The sequence below is a fragment of the Carassius carassius genome, chromosome 9 (assembly GCF_963082965.1).
Source record: "Carassius carassius chromosome 9, fCarCar2.1, whole genome shotgun sequence".
Lineage (NCBI taxonomy): Eukaryota > Metazoa > Chordata > Actinopteri > Cypriniformes > Cyprinidae > Carassius > Carassius carassius.
Genome location: NC_081763.1, coordinates 34,012,348 through 34,037,454, shown reverse-complemented (window position 1 = coordinate 34,037,454; position 25,107 = coordinate 34,012,348). Strand labels below are relative to the sequence as shown.

At 42.2% G+C, this 25,107-nt stretch overlaps 1 protein-coding gene across 1 annotated transcript; it reads right to left on the bottom strand.

The window, feature by feature from the left end:
- Positions 1-153: 153 nt before the first annotated feature.
- LOC132149777 (GTPase IMAP family member 7-like) lies at positions 154-25,107 on the bottom strand. Its single transcript, XM_059559177.1, has 3 exons — positions 25,080-25,107; positions 1,370-1,728; positions 154-1,335 (listed from the first exon to the last, which is right to left on the bottom strand). The coding sequence occupies exons 1-3, from the start codon at positions 25,093-25,095 to the stop codon at positions 502-504; spliced, it is 1,209 nt and encodes a 402-aa protein (XP_059415160.1). The 5' UTR covers positions 25,096-25,107; the 3' UTR covers positions 154-501.

The window sequence follows — 25,107 nt, the reverse complement described above, 5'->3', positions numbered from 1 at the left end:
CTCTCTAGTCTTCGGGTTTGAGTCGTTTGTTTTTTGTCATGTGACGTGACAGCATTGGATAGAGAAATTAGTTAATGTAGGGGGCTTTGGGGGGACAAACCCCTGCCCTTTTTCAAAATTATTTGAAAGTGCCCCTCTCAGACAAATTGTATATTGTACCAACAGCTCCACCAATAGCTGCCCCAGCAGCTCCACCAACAACTGCACCAACAACTACACCAGCAGGTCCACCAATAGCTCCAAGAGCTGCACCAAGAGCACCACCAACAACTGCACCAATACCACTATGCTTCGTACCAGATATAATAGCTGAAAAAATGAACCTTCGCTCATACTGCCTATAAAATTCTTCAAATTCAGGGTTACTTTGTGCTCTGCTCTCCTGTTGTTTTCTCCATTCTTCTGCTCTCTGTCTCTCTGCTTTAAGTCTTTCCATTTCAGATCTCTGAGCTTCATACTCTGTTCTCATATTCTGTATTTGGATTCTGACTCTTTCAATCTCTATTTGTTGTTTTCTCCATTCTTCCTCTCTCTCTCTGCGTTAAGTATTTGAGCTTCATTCTCTGCTTTGTTATTCTGGACACTGACTCTTTTATTCTCCACCTTTCTCTTCTCTTCCTCTCTCTTTCTCCTCTTTTCTTCCTCTTGTCTGTATCTCAGAGCATCTTCATACATCTGATTACTGTAGTATCCATCATTCTGCTCTATCATTGTGTCAATCTTCTTCAGCAGATCATTCACCTGCTCTCTGTTATTCTGATCTTCATTGTCAAAGACATGAAATCTGTCTCCACACTCTTGAACTAGATGTCTCATTCGACTGTTCCCCTTAATGAGATCCTCAATGGACTTTCCTTTCAGCTGATCTCCATGAGTGAAGAGAATGATGGAGTATTTTAACACCTCCTGACCAAACATCATCTCAATCATTTGAGGAATCTGCTGCTCATGTTCAGTGAATCTGTCAGTTGCAGGCAGAACAATTAGAAAAGCGTGAGGTCCAGGACTGGACAAATAAACACTTCTCGCTATCTCTTTCTTTACCTGCTCATCTGTGTTCACCTCATCTCGTGTGTCAAAAAATCCAGGAGTATCAACTATAGACACATATCTTCCTGAAAAAGTGGCATGATTCACTGAACATTGACGGGTTACTGAATTTAAGTTAATCTCAGATTTAAACACGTTCTGTCCCAGTATTGTGTTTCCAGATGCACTCTTGCCACAACCAGTTTTACCCAGAAGAACAATCCTTCTAGTTGAATGGTTAATGACATCAAGATCAAGAGTGAAGGTTGTGACCGTTGTGATCCGTCTGGGCAGTGTCCCTCCTTCTGATGCTGTATTTAACACAAAAGAGATGTAAAAATCTCTCAATCTTCTCCACAATTCTTCTCTCTTCTGCAGTGATTCTGTCGGCTTTGATGACCAGCAGAAACACACAGGAACCAGATTCACACTTCTGGAAAAAACTCTTATATTGGAGTGGCATCTGATGATCACTGATCTGACTCTCATATAACCCTGGTGTGTCATGAACAGTGACTGGAATCCCAAAGACGGTCTCGGATACAACAGCAACATCTTGTCTGACTGAATAGTGCCTTTCATTTGTCACAAAAGCTTGTCGTCCCAGTATTGTGTTTCCTGACGCACTCTTTCCAGATTGTGCTGTCCCCAGTAAAATCAGGTTTAAATGTGCATTTGATTCCATTACTGATGTGTGACCTAAAATTAAGAAGTAAATACTGTGAGACAGCATACCAACATGGAAAAAAAACTTAAAACTTAAAAAAACATATATGTTTCAATATAGGTTTTGATATAGGATTTTAATATATGTCTGTCCATCCATCCATCCATCTTCTTCCGCTTATCCGGGGCTGGGTCGCGGGGGCAGCAGTCTAAGCAGAGAACCCCAGACTTCCCTCTCCCTAGACACTTCCTCCAGCTCTTCTGGGGGGACACCGAGGCGTTCCCAGGCCAGCCGGGAGACATAGTCTCTCCAGCGTGTCCTAGGTCTTCCCCGGGGTCTCCTCCCAGTGGGACGCGCCCAGAACACCTTCCCGGGAAGGCGTCCAGGAGGCATCCGGAACAGATGCCCGAGCCACCTCAACTGACCCCTCTCTATGTGGAGGAGCAGCGGCTCTACTCTGAGCTCCTCCCGGGTGACTGAGCTTCTCACCCTATCTCTAAGGGATCGCCCAGCCACCCTGCGGAGAAAGCTCATTTCGGCCGCCTGTATCCGGGATCTTGTCCTTTCGGTCATGACCCAAAGCTCATGACCATAGGTGAGAGTAGGAACGTAGATTGACCGGTAAATTTCTTCACCACGACAGACCGGTACATCGACCGCATTACTGCAGAAGCTGCACCGATCCGTCTGTCAATCTCCCGTTCCATCCTTCCCTCACTCGTGAACAAGACCCCAAGATACTTAAACTCCTCCACTTGAGGCAGGAACTCTCCACCAACCTGAAGTGGGCAAGCCACCCTTTTCCGACTGAGGACCATGGCCTCGGATTTGGAGGTGCTGATTCTCATCCCAGCCGCTTCACACTCAGCTGCAAACCGCCCCAGTGCATGCTGAAGGTCCTGGCTTGATGAGGCCAACACGACAACATCATCCGCAAAGAGCAGAGACGAACCAAGCTCCTGCTCCGGTCGTACAGGGACCGGATAGCCCTTAGCAAAGGGCCCCGGACCCCATACTCCCGGAGCACCCTCCACAGGCCGCCGCGAGGGACACAGTCGAATGCCTTCTCCAAATCCACAAAGCACATGTGGACTGGTTGGGCAAACTCCCATGAACCCTCCAGCACCCTGTAGAGGGTATAGAGCTGGTCCAGTGTTCCACGGCCTGGACGAAAACCACACTGTTCCTCCTGAATCCGAGGTTCTACTATTGGCCGGATTTAATATATGTGACATATATAAAATTGGCCGGTTTCCTATATTATATGTACATATATGCAGTGTTGTGCCTGAACGTTGGGCGAACGTGAACTGAACGTGCTGTATTACTGTCTGATGGACGTTACTGTGAACTCGTTCATTCTGGTGTCTGTAAACGGCACACTCTCTCAGGTTAACTTCGTTCAATAGGGTGCCAGATTTCTATAGAGCCTTCCAGGCGAAAACCCGGCTAAAACACACCGTAAACGGTCTTAATATGTAGCGGAAAAACACCCAATCTGGCAACACCAGCCACCAGTGTCGCACCGCCATCCGCTGACATGCGTGACGCGTCATCAAAAAAAAAAAAAGCATGGAGGCGACAGCAGCATGTAGCAAGAAGGCGTATGATCATTTAAAATAATTTTATGATGTTTATGACAAGGTCGGTGAGAATGGGAGACAAAGCATTAAAGCAAGAATGGGGAAATGCTGTCACTTCAATGCTAATGTAAACCCTGGTTGGATAAGGATTCAAAATTGGATATGAAGATGAAATCTGACGCATAGCTCCATTGTTAAAACTGATAAAATAATTGCTGTCTGTGATTCTATATGGGCTGTTGCAACAATTTTGAAAAATAATAGCTCGCAGCAACATTTGGAAAAAAAGAACTATGAACTAGTTCATTTTTGGAACTGTGAACTTAGTGAACTTAGTTCCAAATTTTGTAGTTTGAACTATGAACTGAACTAGTTCATTTTAAAATTTGTGAACTGAACTTTGAACTAGTTCATGTAGAAAGTGAACTTTCCCAACACTGCATATATGTACATATATGCACACATATATATGTATACATATATGCACACATATATTTACACATATATGCACACATATATATGTGCATACATATATCTATATAGGTACATCTATGAACGTATATATGCACCTATATGTTCACCTATAATAGTAAAATTAAAATCCATAGCTGCTAGGCAACATAAATAAAAGTCCAAAATATAGAAATGTACATTATTTATTTACTCAAAAACAATCAAATAGTACAAGAACAAAAATATGACAAAAAACTGAACAGAAAAAAAAATTATCTTTATTATTCTTTGAAGGTCTGTCATGACGCGCCTCATCATCCTCCACCTCCTCTTCCTCTTCCTTCCTGCACTATCCAATGACGATTGATAGGGTGTCCGAGATTTTTATTTTTTCCTTTCTTTTTTTCGGCACACAAATTTTTTAGAGGATAGGCATTTTCATCCACACGAATCTGGCGTTTTGGAAGAGTGAAACCGATGTTTTGAAACCGGGTCCCAGAGTGGATATATTTGAAAACGCCGCCTTTGCGTTTCGTCTGGACGGCGAATCCGTACATTTTCTGAAAATATGACACAATCAGCCCACGTCTCGCCCCTAGTCAAACACCACTACATCACGTAACAGCAACAAAAACATGAACAAACACTGTATTGTTCCATGTTCGTTTGTGTACCACGCGCAAGGTTTATCAACAAAATGTCTTCTTCTCCGTTTTAAGTGTATCTCTGTGGCAGAATTACAGTGCCACATGCTGGTCTGGCATGTATACTACATCGGTTTCGTGTGGACGCTGATATTTCTTGAGACGAGGGAAAAAAAGATCGGGGGTCTGTCTCCGTGTGGACGGGGCCGAAGAAGTAACGGGTACTTACAGTTATGGATACAAATGTAGAGGAGTAAAGAGTACCTCTCAAATGTACTTGAGTAAAGTCATGAGTACTCAATGATACTCCAGTAAATTACAGATCCCTCAAAATTGTACTTAAGTACTGTACTCAAGTAAATGTACTCCGTTACTGCTCCGGCTCTGTATATCATGTTAATATATTGTCATAGTTAAATTACATAACATGCCAATAACATGTGATACCAATTTCACATGTTCCCACATACATAAGTTCTTGCATAATTTTTTTCGTTAATTCTTAGTTTTTGCCTTGATAATAGAAAATATGAGCTAGACATCATATATGACAGTCAAAAATGGGATATGAGCTACAAAATGACCAGATCCTGCCATTAGCTATATAGAAGACATATCTTGTATGTATAGGGCTTATATGTGGATATGAAGAAGCAATACAGGAGACCTATATTTCCTGTATATGCACATATATGCACCTCAATTTTGCCTATATGTGGCATTTATGCGCATATATGCAGCATAAATATTATCATATATGTGTATATATGCAGAATATATGTGCATATACACTGCCTATTGGTTTCATATATGTGCATATATCCACATATTGTCACGGTTCATGAATGCACCGTCTCCTGCTCGTCTCATGTTACGTCATGTTGATTGTTTCATGTGGGTGTTACCGCTGATCATCATCCTACTTAATGGCCTGTCTTTCGTCTCTTGTTTGTCAGATCGTTATTTGAGGTCCTCCGTGCTTCATGTCTGTTCATCCTCCAGTTCTACTGCTTCGTGTCTTGTTTCCTGTTCGGTCAACCTTGGATTACAGCCATCATCTCGGATCTATCACCAACACCACCTCCACCAGCGCACTCAAACACCTACTCACCTGTCTGTACTGCCGTCGAGGTCCCTGCGTCACCCTCCAGCATCTCCTCATCATTTACTCATCTACCAATAAACATTCTATACTTGCATTTGCCTCCTGTCCTCCATCATAACGTAACAGAACGATCTGACCAACAATGGAGGCAGTGAGTAACCAATCATCCGCCCTGGAAGAATTTCTCAGCGCCAGTGCTCGGAGGATGGACTCCCAGGAGAGGAATCTTAACGACACTGGTCGCACGGTTCAGGCTTTGGTGGTGTGGTTCCCACTGCGCCGCTCACACCGCCCGTTCCTCCCACACCACCGGAAGCCCCCTCCCAGCCGGAACCACATCTCCCCATTCCGGAATCCTACTCGGGTGAGCCTAACTTTTGTAGAGCTTTCTTAACCCGATGCGATATGCATTTCTCTCTCCAGCCTAGAACCTTCGCCAACGAACGTGCCAAGGTGGCTTTCGTCTTGACCCTGCTCACTGGGAGGGCGGCATTATGGGGAACGGCGGTGTGGGAGAACCAAGATCCATGCTGCACCTCGTTTCAGACACTCTCTGCCGAGATGAGGCGGGTCTTTGATCGGGCCGTCGCCCGGGAGGGAGGCAGCGAGGATGCTCGCCGAGTTACGTCAGAATGAGAGATCCGTCTCTGACTATTCCATCGAGTTCCGTACTCTGGCGGTGGATTGTCATTGGAACGAGGAGGCGCAGTGGGACATGTTCCTGAATGGGCTGGCAGACCGCGTCCAGAAAGAGATCTATGCCCTGGATCTTCCAACTTCACTTAATGGGTTCATCGAACTAGCGTTGCGGGTTGATGCACGTCTGACACGAGTGGAGCAACAGAACCTACCCAGCTCCACACCCAAGGCCCAGACAGACGTGCGAGTCATCATCATCTACGCTCCTCCCGGTAAGACTAAGATAGTCAGCACAGATTCACGACTGTCAAGCACTACTGGACTCAGGGGCAGTAGGTAATTTTATGGACTTGCACACACTTGCACACAGACTTCACATTCCCCTCAGACCCCTCACGCACCACGGTTCACGCCCTTAATGGACAGAAGCTACCGGTCTTCTCTCACATCACTGAAGACATCACCCTCATCACATTAGGCAACCACTCTGAAACCATCTCCTTCCACATCCTTGACTCTCCCCTTGCACCCATAGTCTTCGGTCACCCCTGGCTCCTCCTTCACAACCCCAAAATAGACTGGCAATCCAATTCCATTTTGGCTTGGAATAATAAATGTCATGAGCCTTGTCTAGTGTCTGCATGTCCGTCTGTTTCTATGTCTGTGTTTCAGGAGGAGGCAGTGGATTTGTCTAACATGCCCGCTGAGTACCTCCACCTGAAGGAAGTGTTTAGTAAGTCTCATGCTGCTTCTCTTCCTCCGCATCGTCCCTATGACTGTGCCATAGAATTACTGTCAGGTAAGTCTCTATATTCACTTCCTGTTCCTGAAAGGGAGGCTAGGGAGAAATATATTTCTGAATCTCTAGCTTTCGAAGTTCATCCGCCCTTCCTCTTCTCCAGCGGGGGCGAGGTTCTATTTTGTGGGGAAGAAAGATGGATCACTGCGACCTTGCATTGATTACCGGGGACTGAACAACATCACAGTAAAGAATACTTATCATTTGCTGTTAATGTCTTCAGCCTTTGAGAGGTTGCAGGGAGCGTTGATTTTCACGAAATTGGACTTACGTAAAGCTTATCATTTGGTCCGCATCAGGGAGGGGGATGAATGGAAGACCGCTTTTAACACCCCCAGGGGGCACTTTGAATACTTGGTCATGCCCTTTGGGCTCTCCAACTCCCCGGCGGTCTTCCAGGCATTCGTCAATGACGTGCTGCGAGATATGATTGATCAATTCATATATGTCTACCTGGACGACATATTGATTTTTTCCTCTTCTCTCCAGGAACACGTGCAGCACGTTCGACGAGTGCTTCAGAGATTGCTAGAGAATGGGCTTTTTGTCAAGGCAGAGAAATGCGAGTTTCATGCACAGTCAGTTCCGTTTCTTGGGTATATCGTGTCGACTGAGGGAATACGCATGGATGCCGAGAAAGTTAAGGCTGTGGTAGAGTGGCCAAGCCCAGATTCCCGTAAGGCCCTACAGAGGTTTCTGGGGTTCGCCAACTTCTACCGGTGTTTTATTCGCAACTTCAGCCAACTAGCCGCACCTCTGACCGCCTTGACCTCCCCCAAAACTACGTTCAGGTGGTCAGACACAAATATATTAGTACTGCCAAAAGGTTGAACTCCAGGCAGGCTCGGTGGGCCCTTTTTTTTTTGTGGAAGTTTTGACTTTACTCTCTCGTACCGCCAAGGTTCCAAAAATCTTAAACCCGATTCCTTGTCACATATTTTTGACCATTCCGAATGCCCGTCCACTCCCGAGTGCATTTTTCCTGAGACATTAGTGGTAAAGACAGCCTTAGAAGGGGTAATGCCTCCGCCCGGGTGCCCACCGAATCGGTTATTTGTGCCGGAGGGGGATTACGGTCCAACGTCATCCAGTGGGGGCATTGCTCCAATGTGGCTTGTCATCCAGGAGTTAACCGTACTAGATTCTTAGTCAAGCAACGATTCTGGTGGCCACTTATGGCTCGCGATATTCACTGTTTTGTTTTGGCTTGCTCGGTTTGTGCCACTGGCAAGACTTCCAATCGACCCCCTGACGGGTAACTTCAACCGCTGCCGGTCCCTTCGAGACCCTGGTCCCACATCGCACTAGATTTTATTACCGCCCTCCCGTCCTCCCAGGGCAACACGGTAGTTTTGACTGTGGTGGACCGGTTCTCGAAGGCCGCCCACTTTATTCCCTTGCCCAAATTACCCTCAGCCAAGGAGACAGCGTTGACCGTTGTAGATCACGTCTTTCGTTTACATGGCCTCCCGATAGACGTGTTTTCCGACAGGGGACCCCAATTTGTGTCCAAATTTTGGCAAGGGTTTTGTAGGTTACTGGTTACTTGTAGTTACTTGTAGGGTTTCATCCCCAGAGCAATGGTCAAACCGAGAGAGCCAACCAAGATTTGGAAAGGGTGTTGCGATGTTTGGTTTCCAAGAATCCTTCCTCATGGAGCCAACAATTGTCAATGGTGGAGTACACCCACAATACCTTACCAATATCAGCTACGGCCCTATCTCCATTTGAGTGTAGTGTAGGTTACCAGCCACCTATTTTTCCCAGTCTGAAATCCGAAGTCGCGGTCCCCTCCGTCCACGCCTTCGTCCAGAGGTGTCACCGCACTTGTACTAGAGCCCGTGAGACTCTATTCCAAGTGGGTGCGCGCACCAAGGCTAAAGCCGATCGCCACCGGTCTAGGCCTCCCGTATACGTCGTGGGACAAAAAGTGTGGCTTTCTACTAAGAACATTCCTCTCCATTACGTCTCTAATAAGTTGGCTCCCAAATTTATTGGCCCGTTCACGGTCACCAAGATCATTAGTCCGGTGGCAGTCCGCCTCAAACTTCCTCCTGCGTACAGGAGAATTCATCCCGCCTTTCATGTATCTAAAATAAAGCCCGTATTTCATTCTCCTATTAATCTGCCTACCCCGCCCCAACCCCCCCCCCCCCCCGGACTCGTAGATGGGGAACCCACTTATTCGGTCAATCGTATTTTGGACTCCAGATGGAGGGGACGCGGATTTCAGTACTTTGTGGACTGGGAGGGTTACGGTCCGGAGGAGAGAAGTTGGGTGCCTGCTAGAGACATCCTGGATCACTCTCTTATCGATGATTACAATCGACAGGTAAGGGAGTCTGGGGACGCCAGGAAGCGTCCTTAGGAGGAGGGGTACTGTAACAGTTCATGAATGCACCGTCTCCTGCTCGTCTCATGTTACGTCATGTTGATTGTTTCATGTGGGTGTGCTGCAGCTCATTCCACCAGCCTACTTAATGGCCTGTCTTTCGTCTCTTGTTTGTCAGATCGTTGTTTGAGGTCCTCCGTGCTTCATGTCTGTTTGTCCTCCAGTTCTACTGCTTCGTGTCTTGTTTCCTGTTCGGTCAACCTTGGATTAAAGCCATCATCTCGGATCTATCACCACCACCATCTCCACCAGTGCACTCAAACACCTACTCACCTGTCTGTTCTGCCGTCGAGGTCCCTGCGTCACCCTCCAGCATCTCCTCATCATTTACTCATCTACCAATAAACATTCTATACTTGCATTTGCCTCCTGTCCTCCATCATAACTTAACACATATAGGTTCTTTCCATGTCGGTATATGATTGAAAAAGATGTATAATATTGCCTCTAATCTCTTCTCTTTTTTTCATTGGATGCCTATAAAATTTTCATTTTTACTTTTACAGTTCTATTACAATTTTACGTTTTGGCAGCACTTGAAATAAATGTTCATTTTTGTCAAAGTTAAAGAAACATCACTTATTAACAGGCAAATAAACCTTTTCTACATTAGTTTCATCAACAGCTTATGAAATGTTTAGAAATATGACGCATGCAAAAAATCATAATGCATTAACATGAAAGAGAACATTTGTTTTTACAAACACTATTTGTACATATCAAGGCACTTTGATCTATATCTGAGTTTTGCTGAAGCTAGTTGAAAAATCATTTAGTTGCAGAATGTATCAAATGGGTGGAAATGTGCAGATGAACAGATGAACAGATTGACTAAAATTGGCAGTTTACATGCGCAGTGCAGAGAGAGTGAAAACCAAATGTGGTAATTAATATTGCTATTTAAATATGACAGGCTCATAGCTCGTAAGATATGGGAAACACAATTGCAAACAGACTTTGCATTTCCATTTTAAATTTGGCAGACACTGTGCGTTCGCTTAAACAAAAATGCAAACGGAAATGCGTGATTTGCATTTATTTTTTTATTTTTTTTGACTGTAAAAATATTTGCATTAACATGCAATCATGAAGTCTGTTTTAATTTATTATTTAATCAATTAATTATTATTTAACATAAAATGCAAGTTATAAATTAATATTATTACTATGTTTTCATCAATCATAGTTTATCTTGTTTTACTTACTGTTGGGACAATTACCAGGTGGGCTTTGGTGTATCTTGCTTTCTATAAATTAAAATAAATAAATAAAATATCTGCATAATTATCCTTACTGACTAGAGCAAGTTAAGCCAAAGGACAATGCACACATTACAAAGCCATTTTTTATTTCTAATTCAATGTGAAAGCTTCAGTCTGCTTGAACTCAAAGGCGCAGAATTGAACATAATTGATTCTTTTATATGCAAAGAATTGCATATAAAGGCGCAATATTGAACAAATTAATAGTTTTAAGGCAGCAATGCAAATATTACAGATTTTACAGTTTAGCATTCATCAATAATTTAAGATGTAATATTTTAAAGGACTATTTCACTTTCAAATGAAACTTTTCCTGATAATTTACTCACCCCCATGTCATCCAAGATTAACTATATGCTTTATAAACAAAAATATTCACCTTGCACTGCTCTGTGATGCACATCCATGACTTCAGTTAATACATAATTATTTTGAAAAGATCACCTGTGACTAGTGCTGGCAGATATGGGCAAAAAAAATCATATATCTGTGTTTTTGGCCGATTTGTGATATCTGATATATATCTCAGAACAGAAGGCTCATGCACTTCTGACAGAATTTTTTTTTAAATATATATTTCCAGCTTTCTAAAATGTACAGATAATGGATATACCTGTTATGAAAGTTATGCATTCAGGAAGACAGCACATCTCAAACACTTTAAACAGCACGAGTAGCCTGTGTCTCATTTAGAGGCACACACAGCCTCTGATGCATATGATGGTTGAGCCGCTTAAACCAATGCAAAAGAAACTATAAACTATGTCTTACCACTGTAGGAGCCATTTATATATTCACCTTCTCTGGATAGGTTAATATTGCTATTATTATTCTAGCCACTGGGTGGGAGTGTTGCACTATGTGTGACACGTCACTGGGAGGTAGATATATTAACAGGTGTTGCAATTAGTTAGGAAAGGGTTCAGATAACGTGTCAGAAGTATGCAAAATGAGAAAGGAAAACACAATGAATCAGTATCCTGGTGTGTTAGACTGGAGGGAAAAAACTGATGATACAATTGATGAACCTTTTAGTATGGCAGAGTTGATTAGAGCAATAAATAAAGCTAAACCAACATCTCCAGGAAAAGATCAGATATGCTACGTCATGCTAAAACATCTAGGGAAAGAAGCACTCTTAAAGTTGCTGAACCTTTATAACAGAGTGTGGGAGGAGGGAAGATTACCGAATGCATGGAAAGAAGCAGTAGTTATTCCAATAAGGAAACCAGGCAAGGATCCTTCTAAACCCACAAGTTATAGACCAATAGCATTAACATCAAATGTATGCAAAATTATGGAAAGGATGATAACAGAAAGGTTATCATATATACTAGAAAAAAGTGGAAAACTAGCAAAATATCAAAGTGGGTTTAGGAAAGGGAGGAGTACCATGGATTCGGTTATAAGACTAGAAAATGAAATAAGAAAGGCTCAGGCAAATAAGGAATCAGTCATTACAGTGTTTTTTGATATAGAAAAAGCGTATGACATGATGTGGAAGGAAGGATTGTTGATAAAGTTGCACTTGATGGGTCTAGGTGGAAGAGTTTTTAATTGGATAAAGAATTTTTTGTTTGGAAGAAAAATTGAAGTACGAATAGGGTCAGACATATCAAGTCAGTTCGATGTGGGCAATGGAACACCTCAAGGCAGTGTGATTAGCCCACTACTTTTTATCATCATGATTGATGATGTCTTTACTAAGGTACCAATGGATATAGGGAGGTCACTGTTTGCGGATGATGGGGCGTTGTGGAAAAGGGGAAGGAATATGGAGCATGCAATCAGGAAAGTACAAGGAGCAATTGATGAGGTGGTGGAGTGGGGATATGATTGGGGGTTTAAGTTTTCAATAGAAAAAACTCAAACAGTCTTTTTCACCAAGAAGCAAATTAAGGAAGGGATGAAGTTAAATATGTATGGGAAAGAATTAGAAAGGGTTGGAACTTTCAAATTTTTGGGGATTATTTTCGATTCACGGTTAACATGGGTAGATCATATAAAGAAAATAGAAGGAAAATGCAAAAAAGTAATTAATGTAATGAGATGTTTGACAGGTAGGCAATGGGGAGCTAGTTGTTATGCATTAAAAACAGTATATGTGGCATTGATTAGATCTGTGTTGGATTATGGGAGTGTAGCTTATGGGTCAGCAGCCAAATCTCTATTAAAGAAACTAGATGGGATCCAGGCACAGGCATTAAGAGTGTGTAGTGGTGCTTTTAAAACTTCACCAGTACCTGCACTGCAGGTAGAAATGGGAGAAATGCCGTTAGCAATTAGAAGGAGGCAGCTGATGACAAATTATTGGGCTAATTTGCAGGGTCATAATGAGTTCCACCCCACAAAAATAGTGTTGCAGGAGACCTGGGAGAATGCAAGTTACAAAGGAGAGAATTTTAGTAGAATAGGCAACGAGGTAGCAAGAGAATTTGGAGTATTTTATATGAAGATGAGCCCTACTGTAGTATATCCAATGGTGGCTCCGTGGTTACTTGTTTGGCCTGATATTGACTGGTATTTGTTAGAATTAAAAAGGAAGGATGATGGAAAAGATCAGATAGATTTGGTAAATGCATTTAAGTACCTTATAAATAAAGATTATAAAGAATTTGTACATGTGTATACAGATGGTTCTAAGAAACCTGAGACAGGAGTGACAGGATATGGGGTGGCAATACCTGCTAAAGGAATAGGAATTAATAGAAGAACATCTGATTTTTTAGGAGTATATACAGTGGAAATGGTGGCAGTATTAGTTGCGTTAAGGTGGGTGGAAAAAACAAGTCAAGAAAAGGTTCTGATATGCACCGATTCATCCTCAGTCCTTGAGAGTTTAAGGTCTTTTCACTCTAGCCGTCAAGATGTATTATATGAAGTCCTTCAGTCAGTAACAAGAATAACAAATCAAGGAGGACAGGTACAATTTATGTGGGTTCCAGCACATGTAGGGGTGAAAGGGAATGAGCAGGTGGATGAATTGGCAAAGAGGGCTTTAAAGAAGGGAAATATAGAAATGCAAATTAAAATAAGTAAAGCAGAGGTCAAAAGTATCATCTGGGAAAAAACTAACCAAATTTGGCAAGAAAGGTGGGACAGAGAGGAGAAAGGAAGGCATTTATATCAAATTCAAAAGAGTGTAAAAATAAATAGGTTAGGTGGTGGGCACAGGAGAGAGGAAACTGTAGTGACAAGGTTAAGGCTGGGGCATGGTGCTTTAAACAGATCACTGAAAATGATAGGAAAACACGAGACAGGCTTGTGTGAGTGGTGTCAGGAAGAGGAGTCAGTGGAGCACATAATTATAAGATGCAGGAGGTATGAGGAACAGAGAGTAACAATGAGGAATAATTTGAGGGAAATAGGGGTGCAGGATTTAACATTAAAAGGAGTGTTGAGCATAGGTGATAGAGCACAGGTTAGGATATTGTTAACTTTCTTAAGGGAAACTGGTTTGTTCAATAGGTTATGAAGATAAAATAGGGATATGGGTAAGTGTGTTGGGTAATGAATGAAAGTGTTTTTTTTTTTTTTTTTTTTTTTTTTTTTTTTTTTTTTTTATGTCGAAACTAGATTGTAAGCCTATTGTCTGATTCACACTCCGGAGCAGAAGGGGGCGGTAATGCACCAAAAGCTGGTTGCCAACCGCCGTTAAAAACAAAGAAGAAGAAGAAGTAGTTAGGAAAGGGTGTGGATGGCAAGGAACACACGGTTCTTACCGTAGCCGTGAGCACTCAGCTTACCAACAGCATGACAGCACTTTAATATTCAGCACTGGGTGAAGTATCATTTTATATAAATTATCCCCTTTTTTACCTTCATAATAAACGGGAACACCACCCAAAGAGAGCTAATGTTTGGAATTTTCTGCTACGCGTTGAGAACACCATGCCATCTATGCCAAGGCTTATAGGATAGCCTCAACACTGTAAGAACCTATTCCTTTTCGTTGGGAGATGCTTCTGAATTGGACAGGAGTGGCCTGATCGCTTGGATATTGAAAGGATTGCCCATTTCATTGGATTGCTTACCTGTCACGGAGCCTGGAAGTTATAATTGAAACATCTGTAAGTCCTCACGCAGACCGTAATCACGGAAAGCTGGTGGGTACACTTTCATATATTTCTGCTGATGTATGGAATTGGAAAAAGGTGGATTCTCGAATTTGAAATGAAAGACTGTTTCAGTGTTGTTGCTTCGTAAAATTGAAAGTGCTATGTTGTGTGTGCTGTTGGTTGCCTCTGCATGAGCAAGTTTAATTGTGCTGTTATCATTGAGTGCTTTGAACTGGATGCGCTTAATGCATAAAGATGATTGCAGAGGAAGAAACTGAGCTCGATAGAGCCAAAATTGCTTCTGTGGCTACAGATAAAAATGATATTTCTGATAAGTCGAGTGTTGCTGTTGATGACTCGGGGAAACGCATAAGAAATTTAACAGCTAAGGGATTTACAATTTTGTTCGAAAATCTGCAAAAAAATCGGAAATCCCAACTTATGCAAGCTAATAAAATTAAGCAGAGGATTAATGAGGTTCTTTCTGGAAAAATAACATCTCAAACTGTGTTTGATGTGAAGAAATGTCTAAACAAATATACCACGTTGTGCAATGAGGCTTTAGAAACCCAAACTACGTTGCTGGAAATGCCTATGCCAGATTCTGAATACGACAAACAACAACATTGGCTTGCACATAAAACAGTGGAATTTAATATATTTGAGAATGACGTGATGAAGTGGTTGGCCGATGCTGCTGCAAAAAATGATGACCGGAATCTTGATGTGCTGTCTATAACAAATGTTGATATAAGGCCTGAAGATAGTATTTCCAATCTCTCAAGTAAAGGGTCAAAACATAAAGATCACTCTTCTGTCCATTCAAAGGCTTCCAGTATTAGTTCTGGGCATTTAAAGGCAAAGGCTGAAAGGGCTGCACTTTTACAGTCTGCAGCTGCTTTGAGAAAAAAGCATGACATTGACGCCGAAGAAGCAGCCCTTCAAATGGAAAAGGCAAAGCTGAAAAGGAAAAAGGAACAGCTAGAGGTTGAGGCCAAATTGGCTGTTGCTACGGCTAGATTGTCTGTGTTTGAAAATGTGTGTGGTGGTGAAGATGTGGATGAGTATGAAGAGGATAATGGAGAGGATGCCATGAATACCTATCTTCATGCTCATTTGAAATCACAAACATCAAGTTATGCGAACACCGTTCCTGTCTTGCAACTTCCTAAAACTGTCTCTTCCCAACAGGACCATTCCCTGCCATTGGCTGTACGGCCTAAGGAAAGGCAGCATATTCCACAAGCCCAGTCTTCTGACAGATCCAGACTCACTAACGCTTCAACAGCAGGGTTTCAATCACTGACCTCACAAGGGAGTACATGTATGCAATCACAGTCGCACCATCATTTCTCTGTTGACAATGTTCAACACCCTACTTTGTATGACCTTATGCAACAGCAAACTAACATAATTGGTCAGCTGGTACAGAACCAAGCCTTAGCCTCTCTTCCGCCACGAGTTATCCTAGAGTTTGATGGTGATCCACTTAAGTATGCTGCCTTCATTAGAGCTTTCGAGCAAGCAATTGAAAGGAAAACTACAGATAAAAAAGAATGTCTTTATTATCTTGAACAACATACCAGAGGGCAGCCCAGAGAACTGGTTCGGAGTTGCTATAACATGGCTCCTGGGGATGGCTATGAGAGAGCAAAGAGTCTATTGAAAGAATTCTTCGGAAATGAAATAAAAATTTCTGTAGCTTATATGGAGAAGGCTATGACGTGGCCTACAATGAGGGTTGATGACATTAATGCTCTGCAGTCCTTTTCAATCTTTTTAAGGGAAACTTTCTAATGTTATGGAAGATTTACAGCATATGGAGGAGTTGAACGTGCCATCCAATCTTCGCCTGATAATGATGAAGTTGCCATATAAACTGAGGGAAAAATGGAGGTCTGTCGCCTGGGAGCTACAGGAGCGCCGTGGTTACAGAGCTATGTTCCCAGACTTTGTGGCCTTCATTGAGCGTCAGGTAAAGATTCTGTCTGATCCTCTCTTCCGTGACCTACAGGGTACGCCATCAGACTCTTCCTCTAAACAAAAGAGTAGACATACCGGAAGAGGTCAAGCTACTGTTGCTGCCATTAATACTGCCTTAGGATCAACCACATCAGCAGCTTGGTACCAACAGCACAGAGGGCCAGCTTCACAAAGGAATGACGAAGAGTCATGCTGTGTTTGTAAGAGTCAGCATTCAGTGGAGAAGTGTTCACAGCTTGATGAGATGTCACACAGGGAGAAATTGGAGGTTTTGAAGGTTGGCAGAGTGTGTTTCAGCTGTCTGAGGAGAGGTCATATGAGCAGGGACTGTGACAAGACTTTGACTTGTGATATATGTAAACACAAACATCCAACTGTCCTACACATTAAACTTAAAACACATGAAGTGTCAGTCAATAATGCATCTGTGTCATTGGAGACATGTGGCCATACTGGGGCCGGAAGTGATGAATGTGTTCTCTCTATTGTGCCTGTACAGGTGAAGGCCAAGTCCGGGAGCACGATTATGAACACCTATGCCTTTCTAGACCCTGGGAGTTCAGCTTCTTTCTGTACTCAACATCTCATGAGAAAACTGAATCTTTCAGGAGTCAAGACTAGCATTCTTCTTCGTACTCTTGGCCAAGAGAGGTCTGTAGACACATTCTTGTTTAGTGGTCTTGAGATGTCTGGTTTGAATGAAGAAAACTTCCTTGACTTACCTGAAGTTTATACCCAGAAGACCATGCCTGTGAGCAGAAATAACATTCTCACTCAACTGGACCTAGAGGGATGGAAATACCTAAAAGGCATTACAGTTCCCATTCTTGAGGCAGAGGTGGAATTGTTGATTGGCACCAATGCACCGCAGCTCATGGAACCATGGGAAATAATAAATAGCCAAGGCAATGGACCTTATGCTGTCAGGACTCTACTGGGGTGGGTCGTGAATGGCCCGCTGAGAGGTGGTGAGCCGCCTAAAGGCAAGAAAGGCCTTCCTGAAGTCACTGTCAGTAGGATCTCAGTCGCCAAGCTACAAGACTTACTGGTTTCCCAATACAATCAGGATTTCAATGAAAAATCAGACCATGTTTGCCTTTCTAGAGAGGATCAAAGATTTATTTAAGGCTAAAGATGTCATCTTGCCAAATAATTATAGCATCGCAAAGCAGCATCTTTTAAGTCTTCACAGGAAGTTCAAGAGGAATAAAGATTATCATCAAGAGTACACAGCTTTCCTCTCCGAAGTCATTGAAAAGGGTTATGCTGAGCTTGTACCGCATCAGCGGCTGAAGCGAGATGAAGGCAAGGTGTGGTATATTCCCCATCATGGGGTATACCATCCAAAGAAGAAAACCCTTCGAGTTGTCTTTGACTGTGCTGCTGTGTTTAAAGGAATTTCATTGAATTCTCAGCTCTTGCAGGGGCCTCACCTCACAAGCACCTTACTTGGCGTACTTACTAGGTTTAGACAAGAACGAGTAGCCCTGATAGCAGACATCCAAGCCATGTTCCATCAGGTGAGGGTGACTCCGGAGCACACAGACTTTTTACGCTTCTTGTGGTATCCTGATGGCGATACAAGACAAGCTTCCATGCAATACAGGATGAGAGTTCACCTCTTTGGGGCCGTGTCTTTGCCCAGTTGTGCGAACTATGCACTGCGGAGAATTGTGCAAGACTACAAAGACAACTTTGAACCTAGTGTTCTGAACACAATACTCCAAAATTTCTACATGGATGATTGTTTAAAATCTGTGTCATCAGAGGCTAAAGCCATAAAAATGGTGCATGAATTGACTGAAGCCTGTGGGAAGAGAGGATTCCTCCTGTTGAAGTGGACAAGCAACAGCAGTGAGGTCTTGGCTAGTATTCCTCAGTCACAGCGCTCCAAGACCACCAGGGGGCTTAACCTGGATCAAAAGGCAAGTCCTGTTGAAACAGCTCTTGGTCTTCATTGGTGCATAGATACAGACATTCTGACCTTTAGGATAGCCATCGAAGAGCGCCCACATACAAGACGTGGCATATTGTCTGTGGTGTCGTCTATCTATGACCCTTTGGGTTTTCTTGCACCATTTACTTTACCTGTTAAAAGGATGCTGCAGGATATGTGTAGGCTGAACATCGGCTGGGATGCCAACATACCTCGTGTCTTCTCCGAGCAGTGGTCTAAATGGCTGGCTGATCTCCATCATATCACTGATCTCACTGTGGAACGGTGCATCAAGCCGAAGGATTTTGGAACACCTACTCACCTGCAGTTGCATCACTTCTCCGATGCCAGTGAGTATGGCTACGGAACTGCGTCATATCTCAGGATGGAGAATAAGAGAAATCATGTCAGTATTGTTTTTATCTTGGGCAAGGCCAGGGTTGCTCCTTTAAAGCAAATAACAATTCCTCGCCTTGAGCTGACTGCTGCTGTCCTGGCTGTCCGGGTGGACAACATGCTGAAGAGGGAGTTGCAGCTGGATTTATACCCATCAGTATTCCGGACAGACAGTACAACTGTTTTAAAGTATATTGGAAACGAAATCAGGAGGTTTCATACATTTGTAGCCAATAGGGTGGCTGTGATTAGAAATGAAACGGATGTTGCACAGTGGAGACACATTGGCACAAAACTTAATCCAGCAGATGAGGCCTCCAGGGGTCTAAGTGCGGAAGAATTTCTTGCATGCAGGCGGTGGCTGAAGGGACCAGACTTTCTCTTGAGGGGGGAGATGGAATGGCCTAAGACCATCATGGAACAACCTCTAATCCCTTTGGGTGACCCGGAGGTAAAGAAAGATCTACTGGTGAATGCCTTTGTATCCCATTGTCCACTGAATGCAACAAAGATGTTTTTAAGCTACTTTTCAGATTTTAAGAAGCTGAGAACAGCTGTGGCATGTTCAGACTCAGAGATCTGCTTCTAACCCTGTCCAAAAGGAGAAAGGTTCTTGAAGCCTCTAAAGGCATTGGCCACGATAATGGAAGCCGAAGAAGCAACTACCTCTATGCCGAAATGCAAAGGGAAAAATTGTCACTTCGTGGACAGCCACTGACTGCAGGTGACCTTGAGAGGGCAGAAAGTGCCATCATCTGTTTTTCCCAGCAAGAAAGGTTTTCCGATGAGATTGCAGTTTTGAAAAACGGAGGATTTGTCAAAAGAAACAGTGACCTCTACAAATTGGACCCAGTGTTGGAGGATGGATTGCTGCGTGTGGGAGGAAGGCTTAGTAGGGCTGCCATGCCAGAAATTGAAAAACATCCTGTCATTCTTTCTAAAGAGCAGCATGTGTCCAAACTCATCTTAAAGTATATCCATCAAAGACTGGGTCACGCAGGTAGAAATCACATGCTCTCTTTTCTCAGGAAGCAATACTGGATTACTCATGCCAATACTGCTTGCAGGAAGGTCATCTTTGAGTGTGTAGTTTGTCGCCGTCTCCAAGGAAAGACGGGGGAACAAAAAATGGCTGACCTACCAATAGAGAGGATTGTGCCAGATTTACCTGCTTTCACAAATGTGGGAGTCGACTACTTTGGGCCAATTGAGGTGAAGAAGGGCCGGGGCAGAGCAAAGCGCTATGGCGTTGTCTTTACCTGCATGGCGAGCAAGGCAGTTCATCTCGAAGTTGCTTATGCTTTAGATACTGACTCATGCATAAATGCCATTCGCCGTTTCATGTGTCGTAGAGGTCAGGTGACACACCTGACATCAGATAATGGCACCAACTTCATAGGAGCTGAGCGGGAGTTAAGGGAAGCCATTGCGGAGTTACAACCCGAATTCCGGAAAAGTTGGGACGTTTTTTAAATTTTAATAAAATGAAAACTAAAAGACTTTCAAATCTCATGAGCCAATATTTTATTCACAACAGAACATAGATAACATAGCAAATGTTTAAACTGAGAAGTTTACAATTTTATGCACAAAATGAGCTCATTTCAATTTTGATTTCTGCTACAGGTCTCAAAATAGTTGGGACGGGGCATGTTTACCATGGTGTAGCATCTCCTTTTCTTTTCAAAACAGTTTGAGGACGTCTGGGCATTGAGGCTATGAGTTGCTGGAGTTTTGCTGTTGGAATTTGGTCCCATTCTTGCCTTATATAGATTTCCAGCTGCTAAAGAGTTCGTGGTCGTCTTTGACGTATTTTTCGTTTAATGATGCGCCAAATGTTCTCTATAGGTGAAAGATCTGAACTGCAGGCAGGCCAGGTTAGCACCCGGACTCTTTTACGACGAAGCCATGCTGTTGTTATAGCTGCAGTATGTGGTTTTGCATTGTCCTGCTGAAATAAACAAGGCCTTCCCTGAAATAGACGTTGTTTGGAGGGAAGCATATGTTGCTCTAAAACCTTTATATACCTTTCAGCATTCACAGAGCCTTCCAAAACATGCAAGCTGCCCATACCGTATGTACTTATGCACCCCCATACCATCAGAGATGCTGGCTTTTGAACTGAACGCTGATAACATGCTGGAAGGTCTCCCTCCTCTTTAGCCCGGAGGACACGGCGTCTGTGATTTCCAACAAGAATGTCAAATTTGGACTCGTCTGACCATAAAACACTATTCCACTTTGAAATAGTCCATTTTAAATGAGCCTTGGCCCACAGGACACGACGGCGCTTCTGGACCATGTTCACATATGGCTTCCTTTTTGCATGATAGAGCTTTAGTTGGCATCTGCTGATGGCACGGCAGATTGTGTTTACCGACAGTGGTTTCTGAAAGTATTCCTGGGCCCATTTAGTAATGTCATTGCATCACTCATCGGCATGATTGTGTCAGTGTCGCCTGAGAGCCCGAAGACCACAGGCATCCAATAAAGGTCTCCGGCCTTGTCCCTTACGCACAGAGATTTCTCCAGTTTCTCTGAATCTTTTGATGATGTTATGCACTGTAGATGATGAGATTTGCAAAGCCTTTGCAATTTGACGTTGAGGAACATTGTTTTTAAAGTTTTCCACAATTTTTTTACGCAGTCTTTCACAGATTGGAGAGCCTCTGCCCATCTTTACTTCTGAGAGACTCTGCTTCTCCAAGACAAAGCTTTTATAGCTAATCATGTTACAGACCTGATATCAATTAACTTAATTAATCACTAGATGTTCTCCCAGCTGAATCTTTTCAAAACTGCTTGCTTTTTTAGCCATTTGTTGCCCCCGTGCCAACTTTTTTGAGACCTGTAGCAGGCATTAAATTTTAAATGAGCTAATTAAGTGGATAAAAGTGTAAAATTTCTCAGTTTAAACATTTGCTACGTTATCTATGTTCTATTGTGAATAAAATATTGGCTCATGTGATTTGAAATTCCTTTAGTTTTCATTTTATTAAAATGTAAAAAACGTCCCAACTTTTCCGGAATTCGGGTTTTAGACCAACAGAAGATTCAGCATGTCTTATTGCAGAAAGGTCTGACATGGTCCTTTAACCCTCCAGCTGGGTCTCACCATGGAGGGGTTTGGGAGCGTCTTATTCGTCTTGTGAAAAGGGTCCTTTCTTCCACGCTCAGACTCCAAACACCGGATGATGAAGGGTTTCATACCATTATTTGTGAAGTCGAAGCCATTCTCAATAGTCGTCCCATTACAAAGGCTTCTGATGATGCGAATGACCTCAAAGCACTTACACCCAACCACATCCTGCTCTTAAAGTCAAAGCCATACCTCCCTCTTGGGCTCTTTTGTAAGGATGACCTGTATCTGAAAAGAAGATTGAGGTAAGTGCAGTTCCTATCTGATCTATTTTGGAAACGCTGGGTGAGGGAATACTTACCACTACTCCAGGAGAGACAGAAGTGGATGAGACCAAAAAGAAGCTTTTCTGTTGGAGACATTGTGGTCATAATGGATCCTGTCGCTCCACGAGGGTCCTGGCTGATGGGAAAAATTACGCAGACATACCCTGACAAGAAAGGCTTTGTTCGCTCGGTGCTGCTGAAAACAAAAACGGGTCAGCTGGAACGGCCAGTAACAAAGATCTGCCTATTGATAGAAGTCGAAGTGTCACAGATGAGGTCCTGACTAGCTGATCTGCCTACAGATGTCCTAAGCTCAAGAAAAGAAGATTGTACTTAAGATTATCATTGCACAAATGGGTCCTTTAGTTTAAAATTGGTAATTTGGGTAATTATGGTTAAAGTAAATATTCACAATTATGGGGCCGGGGTGTAGGAGCCATTTATATATTCACCTTCTCTGGATAGGTTAATATTGCTATTATTATTCTAGCCACTGGGTGGGAGTGTTGCACTATGTGTGACACGTCACTGGGAGGTAGATATATTAACAGGTGTTGCAATTAGTTAGGAAAGGGTGTGGATGGCGAGGAACACACGGTTCTTACCGTAGCCGTGAGCACTCAGCTTACCAACAGCATGACAGCACTTTAATATTCAGCACTGGGTGAAGTATCATTTTATATAAATTATCCCCTTTTTTACCTTCATAATAAACGGGAACACCACCCAAAGAGAGCTAATGTTTGGACTCAGAATTTTCTGCTAAGCGTTGAGAACACCATGCCATCTATGCCAAGGCTTATAGGATAGCCTCAACAACCACTTTAAAAAAAAAACCTTTATATGAAGCTTGTCACATGTTAAGAACAAACTGGATTAAGCTCTTTCTCCACAGCAGCTCAGTCTGTGTCCTCCACTATATTTTCAGATGTACTCATATCAAACTACTGTATATGGATATCAACGTTAATAACGCATATTGAATCGCTTATAAATAAAGTGTCGATATATTGTACAAATTTGATATACCATCCAGCCCTACCCGTGACGTAGGCGGAAGTACCAACTCAGTCAGTGTTTACAAATGTAAAGGAGGACCGTTCAAAAGTTGTTGTATGCTCAATGAGACATATTCAAATTTTGTCGTAAACATCGTTTGACTTATTCTTTGATAGTTTGTACTTCCGCCTACGTCACACATGACCTTTTGCAAGGCGCGCGGGTTATTTTTAGAAGATGTCCAGTCATTTCACTAGATAAGACCCTTATTCCTCATCTGGTATCGTTATATGAGTTATATGAAGCTGAACTGAAACTGTAATTTTGACCTTCAACCATTTGGTAGCCGTTGAAGTCCACTATAAGAAGAAAACTCCTGGAATGTTAAAACCTTAATTTCTTTTTGACTGAAGAAAGAAATACATAACATCTTGGATGACATGGGGGTGAGTAAATTATCAGGAAATTTTTCTTTGAAAGTGTACTAATCCTGAATCAAAATTAATCCTTGTATCAAAATGTTAATGAAGATCAGATCCCCTCTTTATGTCTAGATTGTGACTGAGACACTGGTAGATCAAGTACGACTATAGATAGAAACAGACAAGTATTTTTTATGTCTGAACAATTAAACTTTCTGTGGTCAGACTGATTGCTGATCTCTGCCCAACCCTGTGTTAAAAAGAAAAAAGAAAAAACACACTGTCTCATGGTCTAAATGTTAATTTAAAAAGAAAATAAGAGAGATCATAAAGAATTGCATTTTGTTTTGACTGCATACTTCTGGTTAAGAAGAAGATGTTTCACATTTTTTAAGTTACAGCAGGCCACGTTTCTCTTGAGCCCATAAGTTTGAACAGACCTAATGTGTGTGGTGGGGACTAATTGAGAATGAATGGGGGAAAGTCACATGTATACATGAAATCTGTTGTGCAAAATATTGTTAATTGTTATTATTTCGAAAACACTAACTTGAGATTTACTTTTGGTTTTAATAAATGGAGCAATACACACACACTTTTCTATTTGTTAAAACCAAAAGTAAATCTCAAGTTAGGGTTAGTTGTATAAATAAACAGTAATAATAACTATATATATATATACAGACACACCTGCACCTGCACCTGATCTATATATATATATATAACTTTTGATAGTATAAATGTTTATTTAACCAGAAAGTAACTGGGACATGCATTCATATAGTGTATAAAAAAAGGAAACCTGTGAGGTCTTTGTCTCCTTATTTCTGAATGCCACAGCAGGCCTCTGATGTTTACATACAGGAAACTAAAATAATTAAAGACAACTAAAAGACATTTTAAATGTTTGCATGCACTTTTCCCTAGTTTATAAAATTGGGAAAACATAGTGTTGTTTATTTATTTTTGCTTTCAGAGCAAATAAGAACACATAAATAATATTATATCCCAACACTTCGGCTTAAACAAACACAAAAACCTCAGTAATCTGTGGCAGATCATTCATACGCTCGGGAACAATGTAGTTTATAAAGTTCATCATTCATTGTTTGAGGTTGCAGTATTGGTGCTTTAGGTTTAAGTTGACGACTTGTTCATGGTTGTTTTTTAGGCCATAAAACATAGACTTGCTTTGTAATATTAAATGTTAAAATTAACTAATGGAAACAATCATTTATACTAGCAACACTTAAATAAAACAGGGTCTTTAAACAAAACACATTAATTTGTTATAATTTGATACTCACGCAGATGTTGTGCCATTTCTGCCTCCAA